Consider the following 24,261-nt stretch of genomic DNA (forward strand, 5'->3'; position numbering starts at 1 on the left):
TTTTATTTTTTCTGGTAAGAGGAATAAGAGCCTATTTGCTTGTGTAAAAATATTCATAAAAAGAAGTTTCCCTTTTTCAGCATAGTGAATTTTGAAGTTCATTTTGTGAAATCCAAATAAGCTTTACACAACTTTATTGGATTTTTTTTTCATGTCTGTTCAGAGACCCATAAACAATTATTGCACATGCACCTGTGGAACAGTCCTTAAGACACTTACTGTTTACAGGTGGCAGGTCACAGACACAATAACTTTAACATTGAAGAGACCTCTCTATTGACTCTGAAAAACCCCAGATGAAAGATGCCCGGGGTCCCCTGTAGGAACAAGCCATAGTCCTGCTGCAGGGAGGCATGTCACAGGGAAACATCTCACAGCAAGAAGTGCCAAATCTGGTTCAGTCCATGAGGATGAGATGCAACGTACTGTACTTAAAGAGACACAAGATACTCACTGCATCCATTGTGTCTTTGTTGGTGGTTTTTCAGAAATCCACTTCAGCAGTAAATAATACAATTTTGAGCAACTGGATCTTAGAAGAGCTCCAGATGTTGTATGAAAGAATCCCTAAGATACAGACCAGTGGGTCAAGGTCCAGAGAGATTTCCAATATGTTATTAATTACTTGAACAACATCAGACAAGAATGCCATAATATGAAAAGTCAAACATACGATTGAAAATATGTACCGTCTTCCATTTTACACTTACAGTAACACAAATGTATTATTCATCTTGTGTCGTTTCACTTATGAGATCTGAAGCCTGTGTATAATCTTTAATTGCATTTCAGATGCCTTATTGGTCATTAAATATCCAAAAAAAGAAAACGGCTAGCCACATGGCATTCCAATCACACATCAACCAGAGATCCCAGATCCCTTTTCCACAACTCCTTAGACCTTGAAGAATCTAACAGTGCTCCATAAAACATTTTAAAGTAAAGTACTGCACTGCTTATAAGGCATCCTCCATATGCATATTCCACATGGATTTGCTCTCAGTATAATGGAAATGAAGCAATTCGCCTGGAGGAACCTAAAAAGGGGGAACTTGGCAGGTAACATTTTTCTTTAAATCTGTCAAAATTCATAATCTCACCAAGGTCTCCAATGACAGATATTCCTTTTATCCACCCACTTCAGTCAAGGTCCCGGTTCAAGGATGCATGTGTTTCCTTGTCTATTTTCATACTCTCAGTGAGCACTGTGGCAAGAAATTTCCTCCGACAGAAAAGGCAGAGGGTTTCCAGTTACCCAGACAGCTCTGAGCCATACCTCAGACTTTGTGTAGTTTATTCTGTAACCTGAAAAGCTGCCAAATTTATTTATGATTTGAATAATTCTGTCTCTGGAAAACTCAGGACTACTTAAATACAGAAATATGTCATCCACTTATAACAATATTATGTGATCCTTTGTTCCTGCATCAATCCCCTCTATAATGGTCTCTTTTCGAATGGCCTGTGCCAAGTGCTCATTAACCGCGGGAACATATAGCAACCTTGCTCTGTTCCTCGATCTGCTCAGTGAGAAGAAAGAAGAGTGTGTGCCATTGATCAAGACAGAGGCTTGCAGTGATGCACAGAGCAGCATTACCCATTTAAAAAGATTGTTACCAAGGTTAAATTTGTTACAGAAGGTTTGATTGTTACAAAAGGTTAAAATCTGGAAAAGGTAGGGCCACTCTATCCTGTCAAAAGCCTTCTCAGCGTTGAGAGACACCACCAGTTATCACTCGGAATATTTTGTCCATGTTGTATAATGTTCAATAAGCATCGGCCTAGAGTAAATCCAGTCTAATTAGTGGAGATTATTTGAGGAATTACTGCTTCTAACCAATTAACGTTATATTAGCCTCTAACACTGAATGTGGCAAGCTGTGTCAAAAGACTGAGACAGCATTCTCAGTCAAGTAAAATAGCGACTAGAAAAAGCAAGTAAAATAGCAACTAGAAGATCTTCATATTCTTTATAGAACTCTGAAGTAAGGGCTTTAATAGATAGCTTCTTCAGTCTTGGGCTTATTAAGCATCTCTTTCTGTTCATCTAAAATTATTTTTATGTTCAGGCCACTCAAAAAACTCTCCATGACTCAGAGTCTACCTCTGACCTGTACAGCTTCTCATAGAAACTGAAACTGAAACATCACATTAACCCACTTATTACTGTAGCTATATTTTATGTCCTGGTGAGTTTTGCACATATGAAATGGCCTGAGAAGCCTATATATATATTGCTTTTGGCAGTTAGCCTCCTCTGTCTAAAAGCTAAGCTTCCCTGTTACTCATTTTATAATACTCCACACTGTACTTCGACCTGTATAATAATTCATCACGAGATAACCTACATAAAGCACCAAAGGCGGGATAATTTTGCTTTCAATACTGTCCTGTTTCCAGTGAAGAACGGATCTACAGCCGAAGTAAGATTATTATTCCATTTCTAATCAAGATCAGAGAAACTCCGACGCAATTGATTTTCGGTGTACGGCAAGAAATAATGTGTGTGTGTGAGCAGAAAACAGCGAGCACAATATTTAAAACCGCAGTTGCATCAGTAGACATTGGTTTTTAACCGAGTAAGGTAGATCAGTGACGCGCGTGACGCATTTTTCATCATCATCTCGATCATCGTACATTTAGACAGCATCGTTATGTTGCGCGAGCCTTATTCTGATCTGCCGAAGACATTTGAATAATGCATAATAATGCGTGCTGGATCTGCGACACACGCGTTCCCGAAAAGACTGATTTGGTATTTACGAACTGAAATGGGGATTTACTGGTCATCATGTTCTGCGCGTCCGCGAGGAGATTCTGCAGGGCTGAGCATCCATGATGCAATCCCAATAGATGTAATGTTTTCACGTTTTACCTAGCTTTTTGTCGTTGTCATCATAATTTCAGAGCGTTGTGACCAGATGAGTTTTATTCAGTGAAAGATGTTTCATCATGGTGATAAAGAAGGCAAGAAATCTGCATTTGGACCTCCTGTCTACGGCCGGGTTGTTCTCTCGATTATCCTCCCCCTCTTCGTCCTCCCTCCTTTTCTGGTCACCGCCTTCCCGGGTAACACAGTAGGTAAGAGATCTGCATAAAAACTGCAATTATATATTGACAGGAATATGCTGAACTTCCTTTGTGGTTGCCTGTGTAGTAGGACATGCTGAAGAACCTGGCCCATCATCTTCATTAGAGGTTCTGTTCTGTTATGCAGCCTCAGTTTCTTCATGACAGCTGCATGTTATAACATTTGGTCATGACTAAGCAGAACATTCACAGCAAGCAAGAACCACACTCATAAAACTACAGACATCATCTAGGCCCTAAACTCCATAACAACATTTTATGAAGGTGATATTTATGTAACAGTGAGTAAAAGGAACATCTCAGCAGAAAAGTGTTTTCTCACATAGAACAAAAATGCTGTATTGAGTGTAATGTTGAGAGACTGTTGTAACATGGGCTGAGTTGTAACAGTTTCACCCAATATAAATTATCTACAGGCTGAGATCACTATCATGTGCTCACCACCCTCCTGAGGGGATAGTAGTTGTAAGACCATATGTAAAAATAGAAAGGATAACAAGAAAACAGTTACATTACAAGAACGAAAGAACAAATTTCCATCTTGATTATGGATTTGATCATTATTTTGTTATCATAATGCATGTTAAGTTACTGAACTGTTACGGATGTGGAGATCAAACACTGAAATGCATGATTTGGTTCTTCCCTGTGCACTTTCAGTGGAGCAGTTCTGCAAGGATCCTGGTGTTCCTGAGCACGGAATCAGAACTCCAAGCAGCGGTTTGTTCTTTGAAGACTCAGTGGCCAGGTTTGCTTGTGTGGATGGTTATAGCTTAAAGGGGCCAGCAAAGATCATCTGCACGCGCTTCCATAATGGATCGGTAGGCTGGAAACCAAGCCTTAAACCAGTGTGCCTTTCAGAAGGTGAGGCTACTCAGTCTTAACCTTTTAACTGTCAGCATCCTGTTAGTGTACTTTAAAATCTTTTACCAAGCTCCTCCCCCTAGCAGGAAATGTCTAGTATCATAATACAAAATTTACTACAATATTTTATAATCAAAACTTTTCCTAATCTTGACAAAACACACATTGTTGGTAAGGTCTGAGACTCAAGGTTCCATATTTGGTTGTAATTTTGTTATAGAATTAATATTGCTACAGAAATGTATACATTTGTAAGTACGGAGCCCCACAAATGACATGCAGGGAAAAAAATAGCAGGCTAAATCGTGTGTGTGATTCACTATTCTCGATTTATACATTTTTCACGATTTAATAATTTGTTACCTTGGTATATAAAGTGTGCACACAATTTACTAATTTGTTCCTTCAATTTTCTAAATCATGCACACCATTTATAAATCAAGAGAACAAATTAGTAAATTGAGTGCACAATTTATAAATTCGAGGGAACAAATTAGCAAATTGAAGGAACAAAATAGTAATTGTGCGCAGGTTTTAGTACATCGATGGAATGAATTAATAAATTGTGCACACATTTTTTTTCTTGCATTTCATGTGCAGGGCTCTGTAGTGACAGAAAAAAAATGCCTAAAAAAATTGATGTAGTTTGGGTGTCAACCTGTGACTTTTTTTGATATAATCCCTAAACAAAATCAGTAATGTCGTTTTTTGTGATATCACCTTCAAATTTGGAATATAACTCATTTAGACAAACGGTTTTAATTGTTATAGCAATTTTAAAATCAAAAATATTTTGTAAAATATTCATTTTAAATTAAATGTAAAGCACATTTTCTTTACATAAAACTTAAACCTTTATAATCTTTTTACAAATAAACTGCTGATTGTCTTCTTTTGAAAAGAGATTAACTTTAGGTCTGTATTCCAAAGCATTCATGAATCACTTAATAATTTAACTTAATTTATATAACTTATAATAGCTTAATAATTTAAGTTCGGATACTACATTTTCACAGTTAAGAGGTTAAATATTTAAATTATTTATTTTTTGTTTAACTAATTGTACGAACATGTTGCAGCATTTATTTATTTATCTATCTAATCTGTCCTTCTAAGACTGTCTTCCTCCATTCATCGAGGATGCTGACATCACAAATAAAACATACAGGCCTGGCGACAGCCTCATTATTAGCTGTCATGAGGGATTTCAGATCCGATACCCTGACACGGAAACTATGGAATCAGTCTGTCAGTCCGATGGGACATGGGATAATCAGCCAACTTGTCAAGGTTTGACACCAAACCATTTTTTGACAGTTATTCAAAATAAATCTACTCTTTAACTGACTATACTTCAATAATCCAACACCACACTCCACTAAAGATCTAGGAAAGGGTTTCATGCACTGTCCTCTGTCTCCACAGGCTGCCTCCGGCCGCTGATGCCTCCACACAGTTACATGAACGTCTCAGAAACAGAGTTCTCTGTGCCTGTTGGGACTGTAGTCCACTACCAGTGTTTTCCTGGTTACAAATTGGAGGGACCTGAATTTCTGGAATGCATGTATAACCTCATCTGGTCAAACACGCCACCCCGTTGCCTTGATGTTGAGGGTAAATATCAGTATAATTTCTCAGCTTTATGTTGAAAAACCAACAGATATAACCAAAGGAGATATACTTTTGTAATTTTAATATTTTACTACCTTTAATATTATATATCTATAATACTATATTTTATAGATCAATTTTATAATTTAAAATCTTTTATAATTGCACGCTGAAAAAATCTTTTTTATTTGCATGCTGAAAACTGATTGTTGAAAAACTACTACTTGTGATTTATAGTTTATAGTAAAATCTCAAAATCTATATGTAAACATTTGAAATCTACTTTAAAAATGTAATTAAGGAAATCTGCAATCATCACCTGGAAATATTATTTAGGAGTGCCTGTAAGCAAATACAGGGGCAGATATTAAAATAAGTCTGGGAGCCAGGAAGAGGAAATGAGTTATCAGTTTAAGATGTCTTCTCTCTGTCTCTGGTGTTTTACAGCATGCTCTTTACCCCCAATGATAAAACATGGAGATTACGTGTGCCACCCACAACCATGTGACCGTTACATTCATGGGACGGTCGTAGAATACTACTGTTCTTCTGGCTACTCTCTAGCGAATGACTATAAATACATCACCTGCCAGTACGGACAATGGTTTCCACAAATGCAGGTCTACTGCATCAAAGATGGTAAATTAGCCTGCAACAGTTTCAATAAACGTTTACAAACATTTTATTTGGAACAACGTAATCTGATGAACTCTGCACGTTAACCCAAGGAATGTGCAATAAGATGTAATGTTGCCTGTTTTAATGTTTGTTATGATATTAATGGGTTAGTCATGCATATATTATATTAATGATATACATTATGTAATATATAGTATATATTAATAAACATTATTTACTGCATTACATCTATTACATCGGATTGACATGTGTTTATTTTTTCTATATTGTTACAAAAACATTCTACTTTCAACCTGTTCTCTTGGACTTTCCTGAAAAGAATGTATCACTAAAATATTTCGTGAACCTAAAACTGCCAGCGGATAAAATGTACTCAAAAAAGTTTAATGTCAATGTATTACGCCACTGTCTTCACAAAAAGTCATGAAATGATTATTTTTAGTCATCAACTTTGTTCTTGTCGTGTTGATTTATGTTCAAGTCTGTTTGAAGCAGGCTATACTAATCACTTTTGAATAGAGGCTAAACCAGCCTGCAATGACAACGGGAATTAGAAGGCAATACATGCATGTTTGGGTGGTGTAATGTTATAATAAAATGTCATTAATCACAGATTAAGGCAACCCATGTTATTTAAATGACTAAAATAATAACAATAATACACAATACTGAGCAATAATCATTTACTGAATCTGAATTATTATTATTATTTTTATGTATTATTATCTTTGGATTAATTATAATTTTTTGTTTATTTATTGTTCATCATTTTGTTGCTATTTATTTCATTATGATGAATTATTATTGCTCATATATTGTCTACTGAACATAAAATGAGCGGACAAAAACATAGTTGATGAATAAAAATAATTATTTCATGACTGTAGAAATTACTTTGTGAAGACAGTGGCATAATACATTGACATAATATGCCTTTTAGCCAAATCAAAACAGTAGTCATGTGCATGGCTAAATGTTACCCGCTGGTGGTTTTAGGTATACAACAAGTGTTTGTATTTTAAAACAATATTTTATAGAAAACCTACTATGTGCACTTTAAAAACAGCCATGGGTCAATTTTACCATGTGGCGGTTCTAGTGTTAAGATTCATATCTCGTATTCTAAAAACAACGTTAAACTCGACTGCTTTCTTCCCACAGACACAACCTGGCCTGGTTTTCAAGACTCCCTTCTAACCACATGGAAAGTAGTGGCATGCACGGCCACTAGTGTGCTGCTAGCCCTGCTCTTAGTGATCACAGGCAAGACGTTCCACTCGAAATGCAAATCCCAGCAAAGTCCAAGGTACAGCCAACATTATAATCAGACCGTGTAGCATGATCTTCTCTAAACTTGCTCGTTAAAAAATATTTCTTTCTTTTTCAGTGAAGCGCAAGCTGAGAGCCGAGATCCAAACATCTTGGTTGTAGATGGTGTGGCTGTACCTCTTCCCTCTTATGAAGAGGCTATTAGTGGTACCTACTGTCAGCCCCCAAACGATCCGCCCCCTGCTGGTCTGGGGAGCGCACAGCATTCAGAAGAACAAACCCCACCTTCATATCCCGGGCATACAGGGAGTCAGAATGGGGTGCCGTTGGACACTGGTGAGGATGAGACCTTTGATAGCATCTCGGACACATCAGAATGTTTTCAAGGCATACAGCCATCTTCCTCCCATGCTGGTGGACTCAATAACACGTCTGAGAAAACCAATGCCATCACCTCTATGGAGGAAACCGCCTCCACAAGCCCCAGCATCGACATTGCAGATGGTAAAGCTGTAGGCTGCTGCCACCTAGTGGTAGAGACACACACTGTCGAATAATATCATTTGAGACATAATTGTAATTTTGATGCACTTATTAGTGTTTTGCTTTGTGTTTTCCAGAAATTCCTCTCGTGGAGGACGGTGAAGTGGACTGCTGATCGTTACCTTTAACTAAAAATAGGATATTTGAGATTGTTTCACTCCACTGTTAGTAATTTCATCGTTAATTTCTGATTGTGTTCAACAAAATGCCACAGGCCAAATTACTGCTCATAAGGAATCATTGCACACTTATAATGAATGAGGAAGAAGAAAGGCAATAAAAAAATATAATGATCAAAAACTAAATAAACTCTCAATCCTGCTTATGAAGGAACTATGCATTAGACCATAGCATATTACTTTATTTTAACTTCCCCACAATATATAGCATCTAAGTTCTTTTGACTTTTACCCAGCAACTGGGCTGCATCCTGGTCAGCTTTCAAAGGGTATGGACTATAACAATTATGAACATTTCTTAAATAAATAATATGTTAACTTTGCATTTTAATTGATTGTGATTTAAGTTCCGTACATTCATCCAGGCTAACTGTGGACGAAACTACAAGCTAAAGGCAGGTGTACTGCAAACATTATGACAAGCTAAAAATGTTTGTAAAAAAGTTTGTTTCTAAAGTGTAGTTGCTTATTTGGGCATGTTCCCAGCTCCATAATAAGTTATCAAGCAGATATTTTCTATATGTGGTGCCGGAAGTAAAAATACAATGCAATTTCTGCATTGACATATGGGAAATAAGCCATAAAAACGTAACCATACATGGTAGACTTAAAACCAGCTACGGCTGTACTAAGCAATAGTATATGCTTATATAAACGCCAAAGGTTCATGGGGCACTTACCTTATTTTGAGATAAATGCCTTTTATTCGCGATGTCTTGGATAAGTACGTCATTACCCACAATCCTGAACAATCCTACAGTGATGCATCTGATTGGTGGAACTCGTGTAACTGTCTGGTTAAACCCCACGAAGGTCCGTGAAGACTGAAGATCATTAATAAAAAAAAAAATAATAATAAAAACCTGTGTTGCGTTTTTTGCCCGGTAGACTTATCAGTGCATTCGTGTGCTCAGTGGAAAACCACTTTAGATAGGGTCATGTAAAGGTAGTTGAGTGTAGCGTGTCCGATGGTCAGCTTGTGGGTTTTGTAAGCGCCACCATGAGGGACAAGACCTACAAAGTTTTGCAGAGAGGTTGGTAACTTTAGTTAGCATTATCGTCAACTTTAGCTAGGTTACTGTAGCCTTCATATGGTATAGAGCTCGGGCGTAGACGTCATGGAATGGTGCATTGTGGGTAACGGCGGCCATTTTAGAGGCATCGCAAAGCAGGTTTGTAATAAGATAATAGCCAGTCTCCAGAAAAAGTTATAGAACGTGACAAAAAAAGTTGCCTATACCTATACGGACAAACTTAATAATGAAGCCAAACAACGCTAATTAAAAAAAAAAGAGGTTGTAGGCGGAATCGATCCCTATGAACACATGAAAGTTTACCAAGCCTCAGTTTCCCTGATAATTTCTCCTACCGGGTCTGTGGAGTGAGCGCTTACACCTCCGATCAATTTAAAAATGTCACTTTCACTTTTTAAAAAGTCACTGGAGGCTCACCTGCAGATCATAAATGGATCTGCAAATTAAACGTGGAGAAAACAATCTTTTTCACTAAGGAAATGTTAACATTAACCAAGCATCAGTGGTGACACACACACACACACTTATCAGATTCTGCGAGTTATGAAGCTTGTCTATGCGGGTTTGTTACACTTCAGGAGTAATTACTCACCTATCATACTTGCCAAAATCCACTGTTTTCCTCCGGTAGTTCTGTAATCCGGTATAATATTGACGAACATTCACCTCAGACACAACCCACCATTCACCAAAACAAGACGCTTAACTTCCTATTTTGAAGTTCGTTCCAGTTTTTTTTTTTTTTTTTTTTTTAAACAAGTTGTTCAAATTTGTTAAATACAGTCAGCACAAAAATATCAAAAAGCAAATTAAGTTCAGGATTGGGTCAAAAGAAAATGTTTAAACAAAAAATACAGACACTAAACTGACTCCCTTACTGGCCAAAAACTAGAGAAAACGTAATGTGTTTGTGTCTGAGTTTGTGTGTGTGTATGTGAGAGAGAGAGAGAGACCATACACAACATGTCTCACCATAACTATGTATTATAATATTATCGAAGGTGATGGTTTCCCTCCGTACAGTGGCGACCCAAGCCATCTGACGCCTCTTGGTGATTTCAGACACCTTGTGTTTTTTTTCCAAGTAGGAAAATGTTGAAAACTAATGATTCACGAGGCGTTTGCCCTGTCGATCATGAAACCGATTACAGCAGTTCACAATACAGCAATACTGAACCATTTTCCAAAAAATAATAAAAATTAATGACCAAATGACCAACGTTACCTAATGCCTACTATACAGTACATCTACTTCTGTACCGCGATTCCCACAATGCATTGCGACGTGACGCAACGATCCCGACCTCTATAAGTCATATCAAGCATTTTATGATGCCACTGTCAAAACAATATTTAGCCTAGGCATACCTTTTTGACCATTTACTGAACATTTGTTCAACGACATGTGTTGACGACTGAGCGGTGATTGCAGTCAGGTAACGTACAAAGCACTGCACCATGTTGCTGTCGTTGTTGTTGACCGCTTTCAGACACGCACACAATATATAAAATGCACGATGATAAATATAAAAATCAATACACAATACCTATATAAAACACTATTTATTTACACGATTAATACTAAAAGAACTGCTATTACTGCACATTCACTTTATAAAATAAAATTTTGGGAAAAAGTTTGCGCGGCCTATTTTGGTCTATATTGATAATTTTGCCCTTCATGACAACTGTGAGGGGGGTGAATTTTTTTTTTATAACTCATCCGTTTAAATTATATTAAGCCTTAAAGTTCTGCATAATTAAGGGCGTGGCTACTTGAGTGACAGGTGGATTGCCGCTGCTGACAATGCCGTCGCACTATTTTGCCCATTTTCGATTATCCGGGAGAGTCGCGCGGTGATGCGCTGCCAAGATGGCGACGGCCCGCTCTGCACACTTTAGGCTTCAAAACCGCTATTGAGGAGTCTATGGGTGACATCACAGACACTACGTCCATAGGCGTTTCTCAATGTCAAGGATACTTCCTTGGTAGGACTGATCCTTCCAAGTCACTTCCTTCAGAGGCTAGGTGAGAGTCCTCTTTAGCATATGGAGAACCATAGACAGTAAAAGAAATGGACACAGCGACCCCATTGGAACTCAATTGAGACAAATGAAGCCCAGTTTTAGCGTTTTTTAGCACTTCCGTTTCTGTCGCGCAGACTCAAACGAAGCTTGACGACGTCAGCAACCTGTCTGACAGATGTAAATCTTCTAAGTGGCTGTGCGTGCAAACTGCCATCGTTAATCTTGCAGAGACGGCGAGCTTGAGCGGGGAGTTCTTTGTCGTGAGTGAGCAGGAGTAAGTATTCTGATTAATTATTTTGTATAGTATTTTAAAATGTAACGCCAGTACGCCATATTAAGTTAATTGCCTGTGAGCTTCTCCTCCTGTCTGTATGGTATTGCGACAGAGAGACGAGTGGTTATGACGCAATCGTTAGCCTATTTTTTACAAAAACTGTTTATACAGGGCCATAATGTAACATAGAAGGTAATGGAGCCCTTTATACATTGTCGTGTATCTTTAGAAATAAATAATGGACAAACAGAGTCTTTAAATGCCTCAGATGTAAAGTTATTCGCTGTCAAAGTGACGGCAAAATGAATGGGAGTCAATGGGAATGCTAACGCAAGTGAAGTTCTGCTAAAAGATGGCAGCCCCCACCCGACTTCAACTTCCGGTCGAGTTCCTTGCCCCTTGCGGAGAACACGTAAATGGAACAGGCTACCAAGTGCACGTAATTGCGTCATTACGTCAGTGAAAAGGTCCGTTTGAATAATGCTGTGAATGGTATCATTAAATTACTTTGGACAACTTAACTAGTTATTTATAAAAGAAATGCCGTTGACGCAACCAATTGTTAAATGACAGGTCCGGTTCAGTTAACCATTTGTATTTGTATAATTTACAATATCAGTACGGCAGTAATTTGTACTGGCATTTAAACGTCAAACTTTACTTATAATTACTACAGTTATAACAAATGTTTGGTAACGTAAATAAAAACCGTTAGCGCTCCGACTACGTTAATGTTCGACATTTTTTAATTTTTGAACTAATGTTAGATAGCAAAGCTGCGCGCATAGGATTGTGGGTGATTTGAGAGCGCGAAGAGCGCGAAGGATACACATATGCATCCTTTCCTGTGTATGGGATATTCTTCGAACGAAGGACTCAGTCCTTGGTTGAAATTCCGAGGATCCTCGACATCGGAACAGTCCTTCGACGGATGTCGATGACGTAGCATCCTCGAAATACTGGCTTCCGAGGATCCTTTCTTGACATTGAGAAACACCTCATAAACACCTCATATTTTTTTACAGTCTATGGTCGAATTCAGTGAGGCGCTCTGGTTTATGGAATGAGTAGTTCCTTTGCTCGAAATGAAAATATGTACACAGTCTTGTACCTTTTACTTTTTTGGGATTTTCTCTTAATTTTTTCACTCAAAATGATATGTTATATGCTTATGAATTCAGCCATAGCTGGTTATCTTCAGACATGCTCTAAAACTCTTTAAATACATTTTTTTCCGAAAGTCAATTGGAGAAATAAATGGGAAATTTACTTCTGGCACCATAGCTCTCTCGGGCTGTGGGCGGGACAGTGATGCTCTATATGCTGGGCCTTTTTCACAATGGAGTCAATGTAATTTGTCCCATTTCAGGTCCTGAGAGATTGTGGTGCCTATGAACCTGAATGACTGCACTGCTGTTCATGATGGTGAGTGGGGGGAGTCCTAGGGGGTTTCTCCTGAAGTCCACGATCATCTCCACTGTTTTGAGCGTATTCAGCTCCAGGTTGTTGAGACTGCACCAGACAGCCAGCTCTTTAACCTCCTGTCTATAAGCAGACTCGTCGCCATCCTGAATGAGGCCGATGAGTGCGGTGTGATCTGCAAACTACCACACTGAGCACAGGTGCCCCACAAGGTTGTGTGCTCAGCCCGCTGCTCTTCACACTGCTGACCCATGACTGTACTGCCAAATTCAGCTCCAACCACATCATTAAGTTTGCGTATGACACGGCGGTTGTAAGTCTCATCAGCAACAGCGATGAATTGCACTATAGAGAGGAACTGGGACACCTGGCTGAATGGTGTGGCACTAATAATCTGTCCCTCAATGTGAAGAAGACAAAGAAGGTTGTCATGGACTTAAGGAGAAACTCCACTGACCATCGACAGCTCGACTGTGGAAAGTCAGCAGCACTAAATTCCTGGGGGTGCAAATCACAGATGATCTCATCTGAACCACCAACACAATGTCACTATCCAAGAAGGCACAACAGCACCTACACTTTCTCCCTCCACCCATCCGCACCACTTTCTACAGAGGAACCACTGAGAGCGTGCTGAACAGCTGCATCACTGTCTGGTACAGGAACTGTAGTGCAGCAGACCACAAGACCCTCCAGAGGACAGTGATCACAGCTGCAAAGATCATCGGTGCCCCTCTCCCCTCCATCCTGGACATTTTCCTCACACGATGATTCATCAAAGCCAACAGTATCATGACCATCACCCATCCCTCCCACAGTCTCTTCCAGCTCCTACCATCAGGAAGACAGTACAGGAGCATCAGAGCCCGATCCGCCAGACTGCTCAACAGCTTTTCCCCCAGGCTGTGAGAGCCCTGAACTCAAATCACCCATCCTCCTCTGAAACCCCCTACCTCCTGAAACATGGACCATCTCATCTCCTCCACCCCCAACCAAATCACAGAAAAACTGTCTGAAACAATCTCGTTTTTTCCCCCTCTCTCTTCTTGTGCAATTCTCCTCTATGCACAGTAGACAGTTTTCACACACACACTGCTGTGTCTACACAATCCCACTAAAGACTCAGTAATATGTAAATGTTTACATGCTCATGCACTATAAATCATCTTGCACTATTCCCCAGCCAGCTGCTTGACTTACAATGTTTCTCTTTGCACATGTACAGTATTATGGGAAGCATTTGTAGTCTATATTTTTCCTTTTTAGTCTATGTATAGGTAAACATTTATATACAGTATATTAATATTCAAAATCTGTAGGTTAGTTTGTGCATAGGTACAGTGTTTATGTTTCCCATTTGTATAGTTTGTATTTTGTTTTTAGTTTATGCATAGGCAAACATTTATATATAGTCTATTTATAGTCAGAATCTGTCAGGTTAGTTGGGTATAGGTTTATACTGTTTGTAATGTCTGTATTCATGTAACACCGTGGTCCTGATTAAAACATTCTTTCCCAATGCATTATTATATGTAGCCGCTAAACACTGTAAAAGCAGAGGTAGTTTATGTAACTGGTTGTCAAGGACAAATCAAACTCCTTGAAATCACTGAAATGGCGCTATCTACTGGATGTTTTACAAATGAACAGTGTCTGATAGTTGAAATCATTTTAATATCTTTAGAGAAATCAATAATGAAAAAACATCAATGTTTTGATTAATGACAAATACTCATGACTTTCTTATAGGAGACACAGACAGTGTTTGAATTAACATCCTGATATGAGCGATTACATGAAACCAGACCATTATACAATTTAACAATTATATCCCCAATACATAGGTCATTTCCAGGTACCTAAAATATAGAATGCTGAATATAGTAAACACAAATCACATCGTCTCATTTCACATAATATAATTAGTTCACTCAGGTTGGAGTAAATAATGACAACTTCAGTTTTGGGTAAACTATCCCTTTAACTCTGCTGAAATCTAATGGTTCTGGAATCTCCCAGACATCCCCACCATAATTCTACAGCTAATATAGAACATTTCACAAAATGTATATATTATTTTATTTTTCTTCTTCAAATTAAACTTTTATGAAAAGAATATTGATTCATTGAAGCATTAGAAGCGGTGTTTGTAAGCAATGATGCTTGCAAATTAGTCACTAGATTTAAAATAAGGTTCTCCATTCATCCAGTCTGGCCATTTCAATAGCTGATCTTATAAACAGGTTCACCCACATGAAGGACACCCGTTTTCTTGACGATGTAGTACTGTCCCAATATTGGCGCAGTTTTCTGCTTAGGGTCAGTCAGTCGATAGCTATAGTATGAAGTAAAAACAATTAAGTGATGAAAACGGAGGATGACACAATATTATGAAATGAACCTATGCACAAAGCATGTGCTTCTCACATGATTATATTTCTTGGACAAATATGAGTAAAACAATTTCTTCTGTGTGTTTTGTTTTATAGAATACTGTATTACTCTGAAACCTTTCTTGTTTATGTGCACACATAAACAAGTGTATATATACACAAAAGCCGTGAAGCTGTGTGCACATGCTCTGGGTAAATCTTAAATTAATGAGTGTAATAATTTCAGTCTGTCTACACTTACGCTTTGAGAGTGTCCAGTGGTTCTTTCCTGGTGATGATTCCAGTCTCGGGGTCAACAGTGGTTAAAACACATCTGAATATTAATGCACAGAATTAATCATTTTACTTGAAAAAAATTATGTATTAGAAAACAATGTATTTTTATGTTACCTTCCACAGCCAACGACTCTCTTCAACTCCACTTGACCAATCTGAATATGATCCCATGTGTCCTAGTTAAAGAATAACAGAGTTATATTTTACATCATAACTCATCTCACATTGCATAAGACTGTATGTTTTAGTCATACCTCTGTGAAAGCCTCACAGTCACTGACAACAATACTGGGACGAAACTGAAAGACAGTAACATCTTTATCCAGCCGGGTATTCAGGTCCCTAACAGAGGCCTCTGACATCAGCATGATGGGAGCAGCATCAGGATAGGCCACCTAAACAAATTGTGAAGAATTATTGCAAGAAACTGTAACTGGATTTTGACACGTTGAAAAGAGGTGGAAGCATATGTGAAAACTCATAAAATATATATATTTTAGAATTAAACTGACTCTCTTCTGTCGAGATCATTGTAAATCACTTTTTAAATAATAACTTCAGTTTTTAAATCTTTATTTTGAGAAACCTTTTCGTCCTCAGGAAAGAGGGGATCTTTCTCAGAAGGCCTTTGGGCCTTCAGATGAGGTTCATAATGCACCAGACGAACAGTCTTGTCAGATTCCAGGTATCGTGTGAGCCAGTTAGACACCTCGTCCCCACAGTCCCTGCCCTGAACGTCTCTGCTGAAGACTCTAGGGACACAAGCACATTTATTTTCTATTTAATCACTTAAAACGTTTGAATGCTGTCGAATTCCAGCACAAAATACCATACTAAGTGGAACGTACTGTAAAGACAGTTAGCGCAGGCAAACTTTCCAAACATAATGAGTTTGTCAAATGATTAAAAAAACAGATATATAGTTCAGAATGAAAACAAAAAGTATTTGGAAACATTCTGGTTGGTGGAAAATGTTCAAAGTTAATATATATATATATAGTTAATAATAAAAGCTAATCCACTATGACAATGAAGCCAGTTATACTATGCATGGCAAAAGCAAACAAAAAAAATGCTAAAACTTGAAACTGAAAATATTCAATAAAAGCTCATTCAAAACATGAATAAATACTATGATAATATACAAATATAAATAATTATACTAAAATAACACTGAAGCCTGTTATACTATGCTATGAAATTCAAATATTTTAATGTAAATATAAATACTTACAGGGCCATTTTATGTAAAAATAAATAAATTAATTAATTAATTAAAAAGTCCCTGCTGAAAAACACAGCTAAAGCCAGTCTATGCTGGATGGCTGGTTTGAGCTGATCTCCCAGCCTAACTAGCTAAGACCAGTCTAAGAATGGCACAAAACCCCTCTAGAACCAGTCAGCTGACCAGCTATGAGCAGGCTGGACGAGCAACTTAAACCAACTAACCAGTTTAGGCTGGATTCAGCTTGGTTTTTTCAGCAGGGGTACTTACCTGCAGTCCACAACTGCATTACTGGACTGCTGAAGAGGAACCCTCAGCTCCTCCATCTGCGGTCCACTGAGACACAGCTGGCCGTCTTCACAGCTCAAAGACACCAGCACCAGACGCGGCTGCTGTCTGGCCGTCACCATGTGTCCGTCCTCCGTGATGACCAGCCAGTGCCTGCAACAGATACACACTCTCTGTGCAGTTAACACTACAGCCAACAAGAACAGCTGTCCATGTTCTTCTGTAACACACAGATTTCAAAGAAAAAGTCTACTGGCCTACAGCGTCACAGCACGAATTATGGGCATTTGTCCCTGCGGAAGAAAAATTAAATAAATTACCTAAAATCAGCTTAAACTGGTTGACTGGTTTTCTGGTCAGCAGGCGGAGTTTGGGCCACTTCTTTAGCTGGTCAGGATGGGAGACCAGCTGAAACCACGTAAGACCAGCCAGTCAAATTAGACTGGTTTTATTTTATTTATTTATTTATTTATTTATTTATTTTTTTACAGCAGAGATGGTGCGTCTGACCCGTTGAAATATGGCTGGAACCCCTCCAAAGGATGTCAAAACAAAGACATGTTGTTACATTCAATTTTAACAGTTTTTAAAAGTTTTGGTAGCCCACAGAAGTTAGTCCGAGCGCTAAAGTAGAAAACAACATGGCAAAATCATCAAAATAGATATTCTGCCATTGTTCGTGCTATTATTTACTGGTTTAACAACAAAAAAATGGTAAAAAGCGTTTAAGCGCGTGTAAAAGCGTCGTTCGCACGAAACGGAATTCACAAACTGCGGTGCGTCATAATTATACTCAAATATTCCTTTAAAGAGACCTAATTTAATTAGCAGAGTAAATGTTTAAGCGTATACTGATTTATTTGCGTCCAAGGAAATTGTATGACTCTAAAGCAAAGGTGAAACAAAAACTCACCGATCCCGCAGCTGGCCATATTTCAGCCCCATTCTCAGACACTCTGCTGTCTCCACCAGCACTGCTTTCCCGGACTTCATAGGATGAAGCAACAGTTGAGTAACAACTCCCACTCGAGTGAACTTTTTCTCTGGACGCCTAACGTTATATTTATATACTAGACCGAGTCCGAGCAGAGCAACTGCTGTGCCTGCAGCGCACAATACTATTTCCCGATCTCGGCCGAAGATTTTCACAAGCACCCCTTTGAAGTCCATACTTAAACCTCGGCAATAATATCTTGGCTGTGATATTTCATAAGTCTGAAACGTTTTACAGCCCTCAGACTATCTGATGGAGTGTTTTTATTGCAGCCAATGAACAGGCGCGTTGCTAGCAGGTAGTTTTAAAGGAACAGTCCTCGCTTTCTTTTACACGTTTTGATTCATCAGCAGGTTTTTCAGTAAAATGTAACAAATTGATCACACTCTGAAACTATTTATTTTGGCTGTTGGCAGCTGATATGACTAAGCCTGCTTTATTTTATAACCCTCTCCCACAAAACACCTGTCATTCAGACTACATTTCACTAGCTAATAGCTAAAAATAAACAATTAAAGAGATAGTTCACCCAACATTTAACATTTTGCCATCATTTACTGTACGAATTTCTTTATGTGGAAGAATGTGGGTTACCAAACAGTTTCTGGTCACCGTTGACCTCCATAAACTGTTTGGTTACCCACTTTCTTCAAAATATCTTCAGCAGCAGCAAAATAAATAAATAATAAAAACCTTTGGACCATTGCAGGGATCATAAGTCAAAACCTAGAAATAAGTTATCATTTTAACACTTATGCTTAATGCTAACTTATTTCTATGTTTGACCTAGGAAAATAGCAAAATACATTTCCAAATATAGGAAACTAGTGCTTATATTTTTCAATATACTGCAATATATGCATTGACCATGTATGGCTATATATTGATACATACAAAAATATTTAGAAATAAAGAGAAAATAGCATTACATGTGATATTCATAAAGTTTTATCTTTTATTGTGCACATATATTGCACATACATGTTCCCAAATAAATGTGAATATGAACACACATATAGCTGGAGATCTGTTTAATGTTCTATTATTTTGGAATTGAAAAGGGTTTCTGCTAGGCCTATATCTGAGTTTTTGGGGTTACAGTTGTCCTGAAGAGTAGAGCCTGTACATCTATGTTATGAAGTGTATTACTGAATATGTGTGTGTGTGGGGGGGGGGGGGGGGGGTTAAATGCCCGAAATAAGGTCTGTGGTGAACACGAGCTCAAGATATTTTCATGTTTTATTTCATAACATAAAATACATAGGTAATGCCCTCTTGTGATTTTTTTAAAAAGCTTTTACTTGTCTTGAAAAAGACGGCTGCTAACAACTGTTTTTGAAAGGATAAAAAAAAAAAAAAAACATTAGTTTTTTTTTTTTTTTTTTTTTTACAAACTGTTGGACGGATTAAAATTATTTCCTGAATTATTTCGGAAACTATTTATTAAGTGACAGCATGTTACATATTCTACAAAAATGATTTATGATTGAACTTGGAACATATTTCTTATTAGACCCTTTACAGTATATAAACTGTGAAAGTACATCCCTTTCCATAGTTTCACAAGCATTTGACATGATCATATCAGTTTCACATGGGCAAAAATAAATCTGCTATTCTCTATATCATTATTCTACTCAGGCAAAGAGTTATATTTGCCCTGTTTTCTTTGGTAAGGACAAAAATAGAAACAAATGTACACTCTGCCCTGCCCCCGCTGACCTGCTGGCCAAAGATATTTTCTACCTTTTACATAGATGTAGATGCCAAACTAAAAAAAGTAGAAGGAAAAGCAACAGATGCAACCACCGTGGGGGGACGGGGGGCAGTGCAATACAGGCATTTGTTGTAATGACGTTCCTTCTGTCACTGTGTCATGCAGGTTTAATAGCTGTAGGCAAAGTCTTGGGCACAAAGCGCTTTCTCCTTGGCAGGATGAGAAGATGGCACACACTCCTGATCAGCAAGGCCTCTCTGAATCATGGAGGATACACAGGACATGATGTCCAGATCAGTGCTGAGAGCACTTGGAGAGTCCGTATGCGATAGCTGCTGTTTTTCCTAGAACTCTAGTTCAGACCAAGGTCATATTTACACTTTGTCTTCAAAGGAATTTTATGTGCTAAACATCAAAAGTAACTAAATACCTCAGGTTCAAGAGTCTATAAAATTTTCCGTGCCGATATGTTGAGTCTGATATCACCGTTACATAGACAACTCTGTCCTAGTTAATAAAAACAAAGTCATCTGCTCCCTGTCCAAAATACTGTTTTATCACTCTATGTGAATATACTTCAGGAGATTTCAAAAGGTCAGATTATTCTCTTAACACACTGTACAGAGCTGGGCTGAAAGCAGGAGTCATGTCGGTATGCCATCTGGATCAACAAATACCTGATAGGTGTTTCATTTGTCTGGTTACAGTAGCACTGTATATTATAGGGGACTCATTACAGTAATGGAGAGGCAATCTGGCAAAAATATCAGATCATAGAATACTTAATAAAGAGTGTCAGATGTGGTTTTCTCAACATCGCAACACTGTGAAAACTATTGATGCTTTTAATGCTTTTAGGTCTGTTTCCCTGTTATAAATCAATGCTAATTTATTTGAATTTAATTCATTTAGCCTACGTCCTCAATCAAGTTCAAATTGCAATTCTGCATTCTGTTTGCTATCTCAATTCCAAAATTCAACTCAAATTCAAGAATTGAAATTTAAAAAGGCATTATTAGTCCAATTCTGAATAACACAGAAACCTGCAATGCAAAGCCTAAAAGGAATGAATAATGACAAATTCACACCTCTGAACAAGATGAAATAACGCTGCAGATCAGACTATTTGGTCATATTTAGTAAAGAACTGTTAAATTACTCCACCCTATCAGGGTGCAAATTAACTATTTGAAGTAGAGGATCATTTGAATTCTCAAAAGAGCCATCCAAGTGTTGAATGAATATAGATGTGCTGGTGCAAAAAGACTCTTTCATCAGTCCACTTCAATCTTGTGCGGCCCGTTCAAGACTCTTCATGTGAATGCTATGAAAATAACTCATGTAACTCATTAATGATCTACAGTGACTGTATAAGAAAGTGAGGTGATTCAGACAGATCTACGTCTCTTGGAGAAGAACCTGAAAGGTGAGATGTTTCTCAGGTCAGCAGACACAGTGTTAATGGCTGAGCAGCGTTGAGGGTTACACACACAGCCTGTGGAGCCGGGTTCGAAGAAGTGGTGGGGCGATACGTCTCCTTGCTCCATTAGCGCATCGGTAAAGGACAGATCCTGTGGGAGGATCACCAACTTCTCACGGCTTTTGTACCACAGGCAAGAGCACACCGTCTGGAAGTGGAGCACCTCAGCGTAGACGCTCTTCAGCCCTCTCCTTTTATCTCGCCTAACGGCGGCTGGGCTCGGAGGCTCCGGACGCCGTGAAACCAGACCTTTTGGTTTATCTTTGGAGAGCAGCACCTTCTGCTCTGCGTCTCTTCTCTCGTCCTCGGTGTTCATCGTCATGAACCGTAGCACCACTAGATTGAGGAAAGCACCAATTACCGTGAGGCCCATCAGGATATAGACAAAACTAAAGGCCACGTAATGAGGGTCGTTCTGGAGAGCGTTGTCCTTCTGTAGGGCGACGTAGTCCCCGAATCCGATGGTGGTGAGGGTTATGAAACAGTAGTAGAAGGCATGGAAAAAGGTCCAGCCTTCGTAGTGGGAGAAGGCAGCTGCTCCTATGCACAAGGTGCTGATGCAGGAAAAGAAGCCGATGATCACCATGTTGGCCATGGAGACTTCCGGCCGCCGCAGGCTCATGCATTTCTTGGCTTTGTGCAACAGGAAGCGGACGAAGGTGTTGATACGTTCGCCCAGGCTCTGGAACATCACCAGGGTGAGGGGGATGCCCAGAAGTGCGTATCCCATGCAGAATGCTTTCCCAGCATCCGTACTCGGGGCGGCATGGCCATAACCTTGGGTAGAAGAGCAGCACAAGATGAGTGTTTCAAAAAACCCAATGTTTTCATAGATGATTTGATGCGACGTTGTATGTTTAGATGTCTGCAGACCTTAACCTTTTCAGACCTTGCATCCACTGATATTGCTCAGCTTTCACAAAATGGAACACAAAGAATTGTGGGATATCAGAGAAGGATGCATAAGGTAAACAAGCCTTTCAATGACTTCACAGTTTGTTATTGGCCAGAATCATCAAACTATTCGTCAGATACACACACCCCACTCTTATTTGTACTAGATGTTCTTTAAAATCCTGTAAATATTATTACAGACTGTCATTTCACTTAGCCATCCCAATTTTGTTATGATGATGCTGTAAATTCCCCAATGAGGGCAGACTAATACGGCATTAGCCTGGGGATTTGTTGAATCTCTGAGCATAGCTCTCAGTACTGGGGTATCAAATAGACTCATGGATCAATTTTTCAACAAGCAAAATAGGACAATGAAGTTGAAATGATTTAATAATAGTCTACTGTTATATAGCTAAAACCTTACAGGGTCTCTGTTCCTGATTTTATCTCTTAAAAGCTCTTTGTGGTCTTTGAGGGTTACAAGGAAATACAATTAGTTGTAATTGTCCTTTACAAAAGCAATGCTACATCATTGTCTTCAGGTTCTGAAAACACAGAGAGAATACATTAGCATTTTGTATGGTGCTATTCTAAAAATAACTCATGACCATTTTTGAATTTATCCACCGGAAGTAGTGACCGAAATCACCATGAACAGTAGCACAGGATTAAGCACTTCAATGATGACTGTAAATGGAGCGTTCTTCTTCATAATTTTCTGATTTATCGATCACATCCTACAATCTTACTTCATTTTATCACTTAGTCAATCGTATTGGACATATTTCACCAAGATTGAAATCTAATTTGATTGAATTAAATTTTTTATTTCATACACACAGCAAACAAGAAAATGTTAATTCTACGTTTCAGAATCGTTCTGCTAGTTGCCAGAACTTTTATGTGAAAATACAGTTTTTATAGGGATTTTTGTGACTGACTAGCTTATATATTCAGAGTTCCTATTCGTATTAATATACGTGATATTTGACCTGTTTGTTTTCTGTGCTGATAATAACAGGTGGTGCAATGGAAAACCAGATGTTGAATTTAAGTTCATCGGAATTGTCCTCTCGGCAAATAATAACAGTAGGCAATGGCCCACAAGAACACAAAACAGCATCAGTAAAACACGACACTAAAATGATGCTATCCTTTAAATAAATAATCTAATAAAAATAAAACTATATAAACAAATTTGATTGTTCGTGCAATCACATTTGAATTTTCCCTTTCCACATAAAGGCGATTTGTAGTTAAAACTTTCTGAAACTGATAAAAGTATACGTTTTGCTGTGTCTTTCGCATCTTAAGAGAATAGCTACTGTGAAACTAAAATGTTAATAAAATTAAACGAAAAAGTTTCTAAAACAAAAGTTAACTGTATTAGCTTATAGGCATCTAGAAACTATATAAAAACTATAAACATAATTTGACTAGAATGACAAATCAGTTGGAGCTGAGAAAATTACCTATGGTCGTTATCACAGTGATGGCGAAATAAAAAGACCCGGCGAACTTCCACTGTACTCCAGCTTTGTGAGGCTTCAGAAGCAACACGACCTTTTCAATCTGTTCAAAGTCAAGCCTGGTGAGATTGTATTTATGCATAAGTAGAAATTTTCGATAGTCGAGTATGCCCTTCTGGCTTTTCTCTTGCTTTGACTCGAGAGCGTCGAAGACTCCCGCTCCAATGAGTAAATAGGACAAAGTGCAGATAATTAAGGCGAGTGTCCGCACGTTTTGTCTCTTCATTTTCTCATAATCGCCTCAAAATATCCCTCAGTTTTCAAAGCTCCGGTCCGGCATGGGAACTTTCCTGATTCACGGCTTGTCATAGCTCCCTTGTAACCCCTTAGCAGCAAGAATCCAGCTGAAGGTCTTCTGAAAATCTGCCACAAGGACCGCTATTAAAAGAAGTCGTGTTTAGAGGAGCTGTTCTTTCAGCACCACCCCCAGAGACTCGTACACGCTCCTTATTTGGGCATTTGTTCCTTCCAGTAAGCTTGAGTTCACTGGTAAGCTGGGAGAACGAAGA

The 24,261-nt window shown here is 38.4% G+C and overlaps 3 protein-coding genes across 4 annotated transcripts; 1 reads left to right on the plus strand and 2 right to left on the minus strand.

The window, feature by feature from the left end:
* The first annotated feature begins 2,331 nt into the window (after positions 1-2,331).
* LOC113060512 (sushi domain-containing protein 4-like) lies at positions 2,332-8,962 on the plus strand. Of its 2 annotated transcripts, XM_026229474.1 has the most exons (9): positions 2,332-2,423; positions 2,908-3,081; positions 3,751-3,954; positions 5,071-5,244; positions 5,380-5,568; positions 6,013-6,204; positions 7,366-7,510; positions 7,592-7,977; positions 8,094-8,962. In XM_026229474.1, the coding sequence occupies exons 2-9, from the start codon at positions 2,943-2,945 to the stop codon at positions 8,129-8,131; spliced, it is 1,467 nt and encodes a 488-aa protein (XP_026085259.1). In that variant the 5' UTR covers positions 2,332-2,423; positions 2,908-2,942; the 3' UTR covers positions 8,132-8,962. The 2 variants fall into 2 exon arrangements, with proteins under 2 accessions (XP_026085259.1, XP_026085258.1); XM_026229473.1 differs by lacking the exon at positions 2,332-2,423 and having other exon boundaries at positions 2,515-3,081.
* A 5,645-nt stretch (positions 8,963-14,607) lies between these two features.
* Positions 14,608-18,418, minus strand: LOC113060513 (mitochondrial amidoxime-reducing component 1-like). The gene is made up of 7 exons (XM_026229475.1): positions 18,049-18,418; positions 17,118-17,288; positions 16,209-16,374; positions 15,877-16,017; positions 15,737-15,798; positions 15,588-15,659; positions 14,608-15,288 (listed from the first exon to the last, which is right to left on the minus strand). Exons 1-7 carry the CDS (start codon positions 18,303-18,305, stop codon positions 15,174-15,176), a joined length of 984 nt encoding a protein of 327 aa, XP_026085260.1. The 5' UTR covers positions 18,306-18,418; the 3' UTR covers positions 14,608-15,173.
* Positions 18,419-19,514: 1,096 nt separating this feature from the next.
* On the minus strand, positions 19,515-24,195 carry LOC113060514 (potassium channel subfamily K member 3-like). The gene is made up of 2 exons (XM_026229476.1): positions 23,696-24,195; positions 19,515-22,103 (listed from the first exon to the last, which is right to left on the minus strand). Exons 1-2 carry the CDS (start codon positions 23,976-23,978, stop codon positions 21,235-21,237), a joined length of 1,152 nt encoding a protein of 383 aa, XP_026085261.1. The 5' UTR covers positions 23,979-24,195; the 3' UTR covers positions 19,515-21,234.
* Between the last annotated feature and the right edge of the window lie 66 nt (positions 24,196-24,261).

Source organism: Carassius auratus, chromosome 42, assembly GCF_003368295.1.
Source record: "Carassius auratus strain Wakin chromosome 42, ASM336829v1, whole genome shotgun sequence".
NCBI lineage: Eukaryota > Metazoa > Chordata > Actinopteri > Cypriniformes > Cyprinidae > Carassius > Carassius auratus.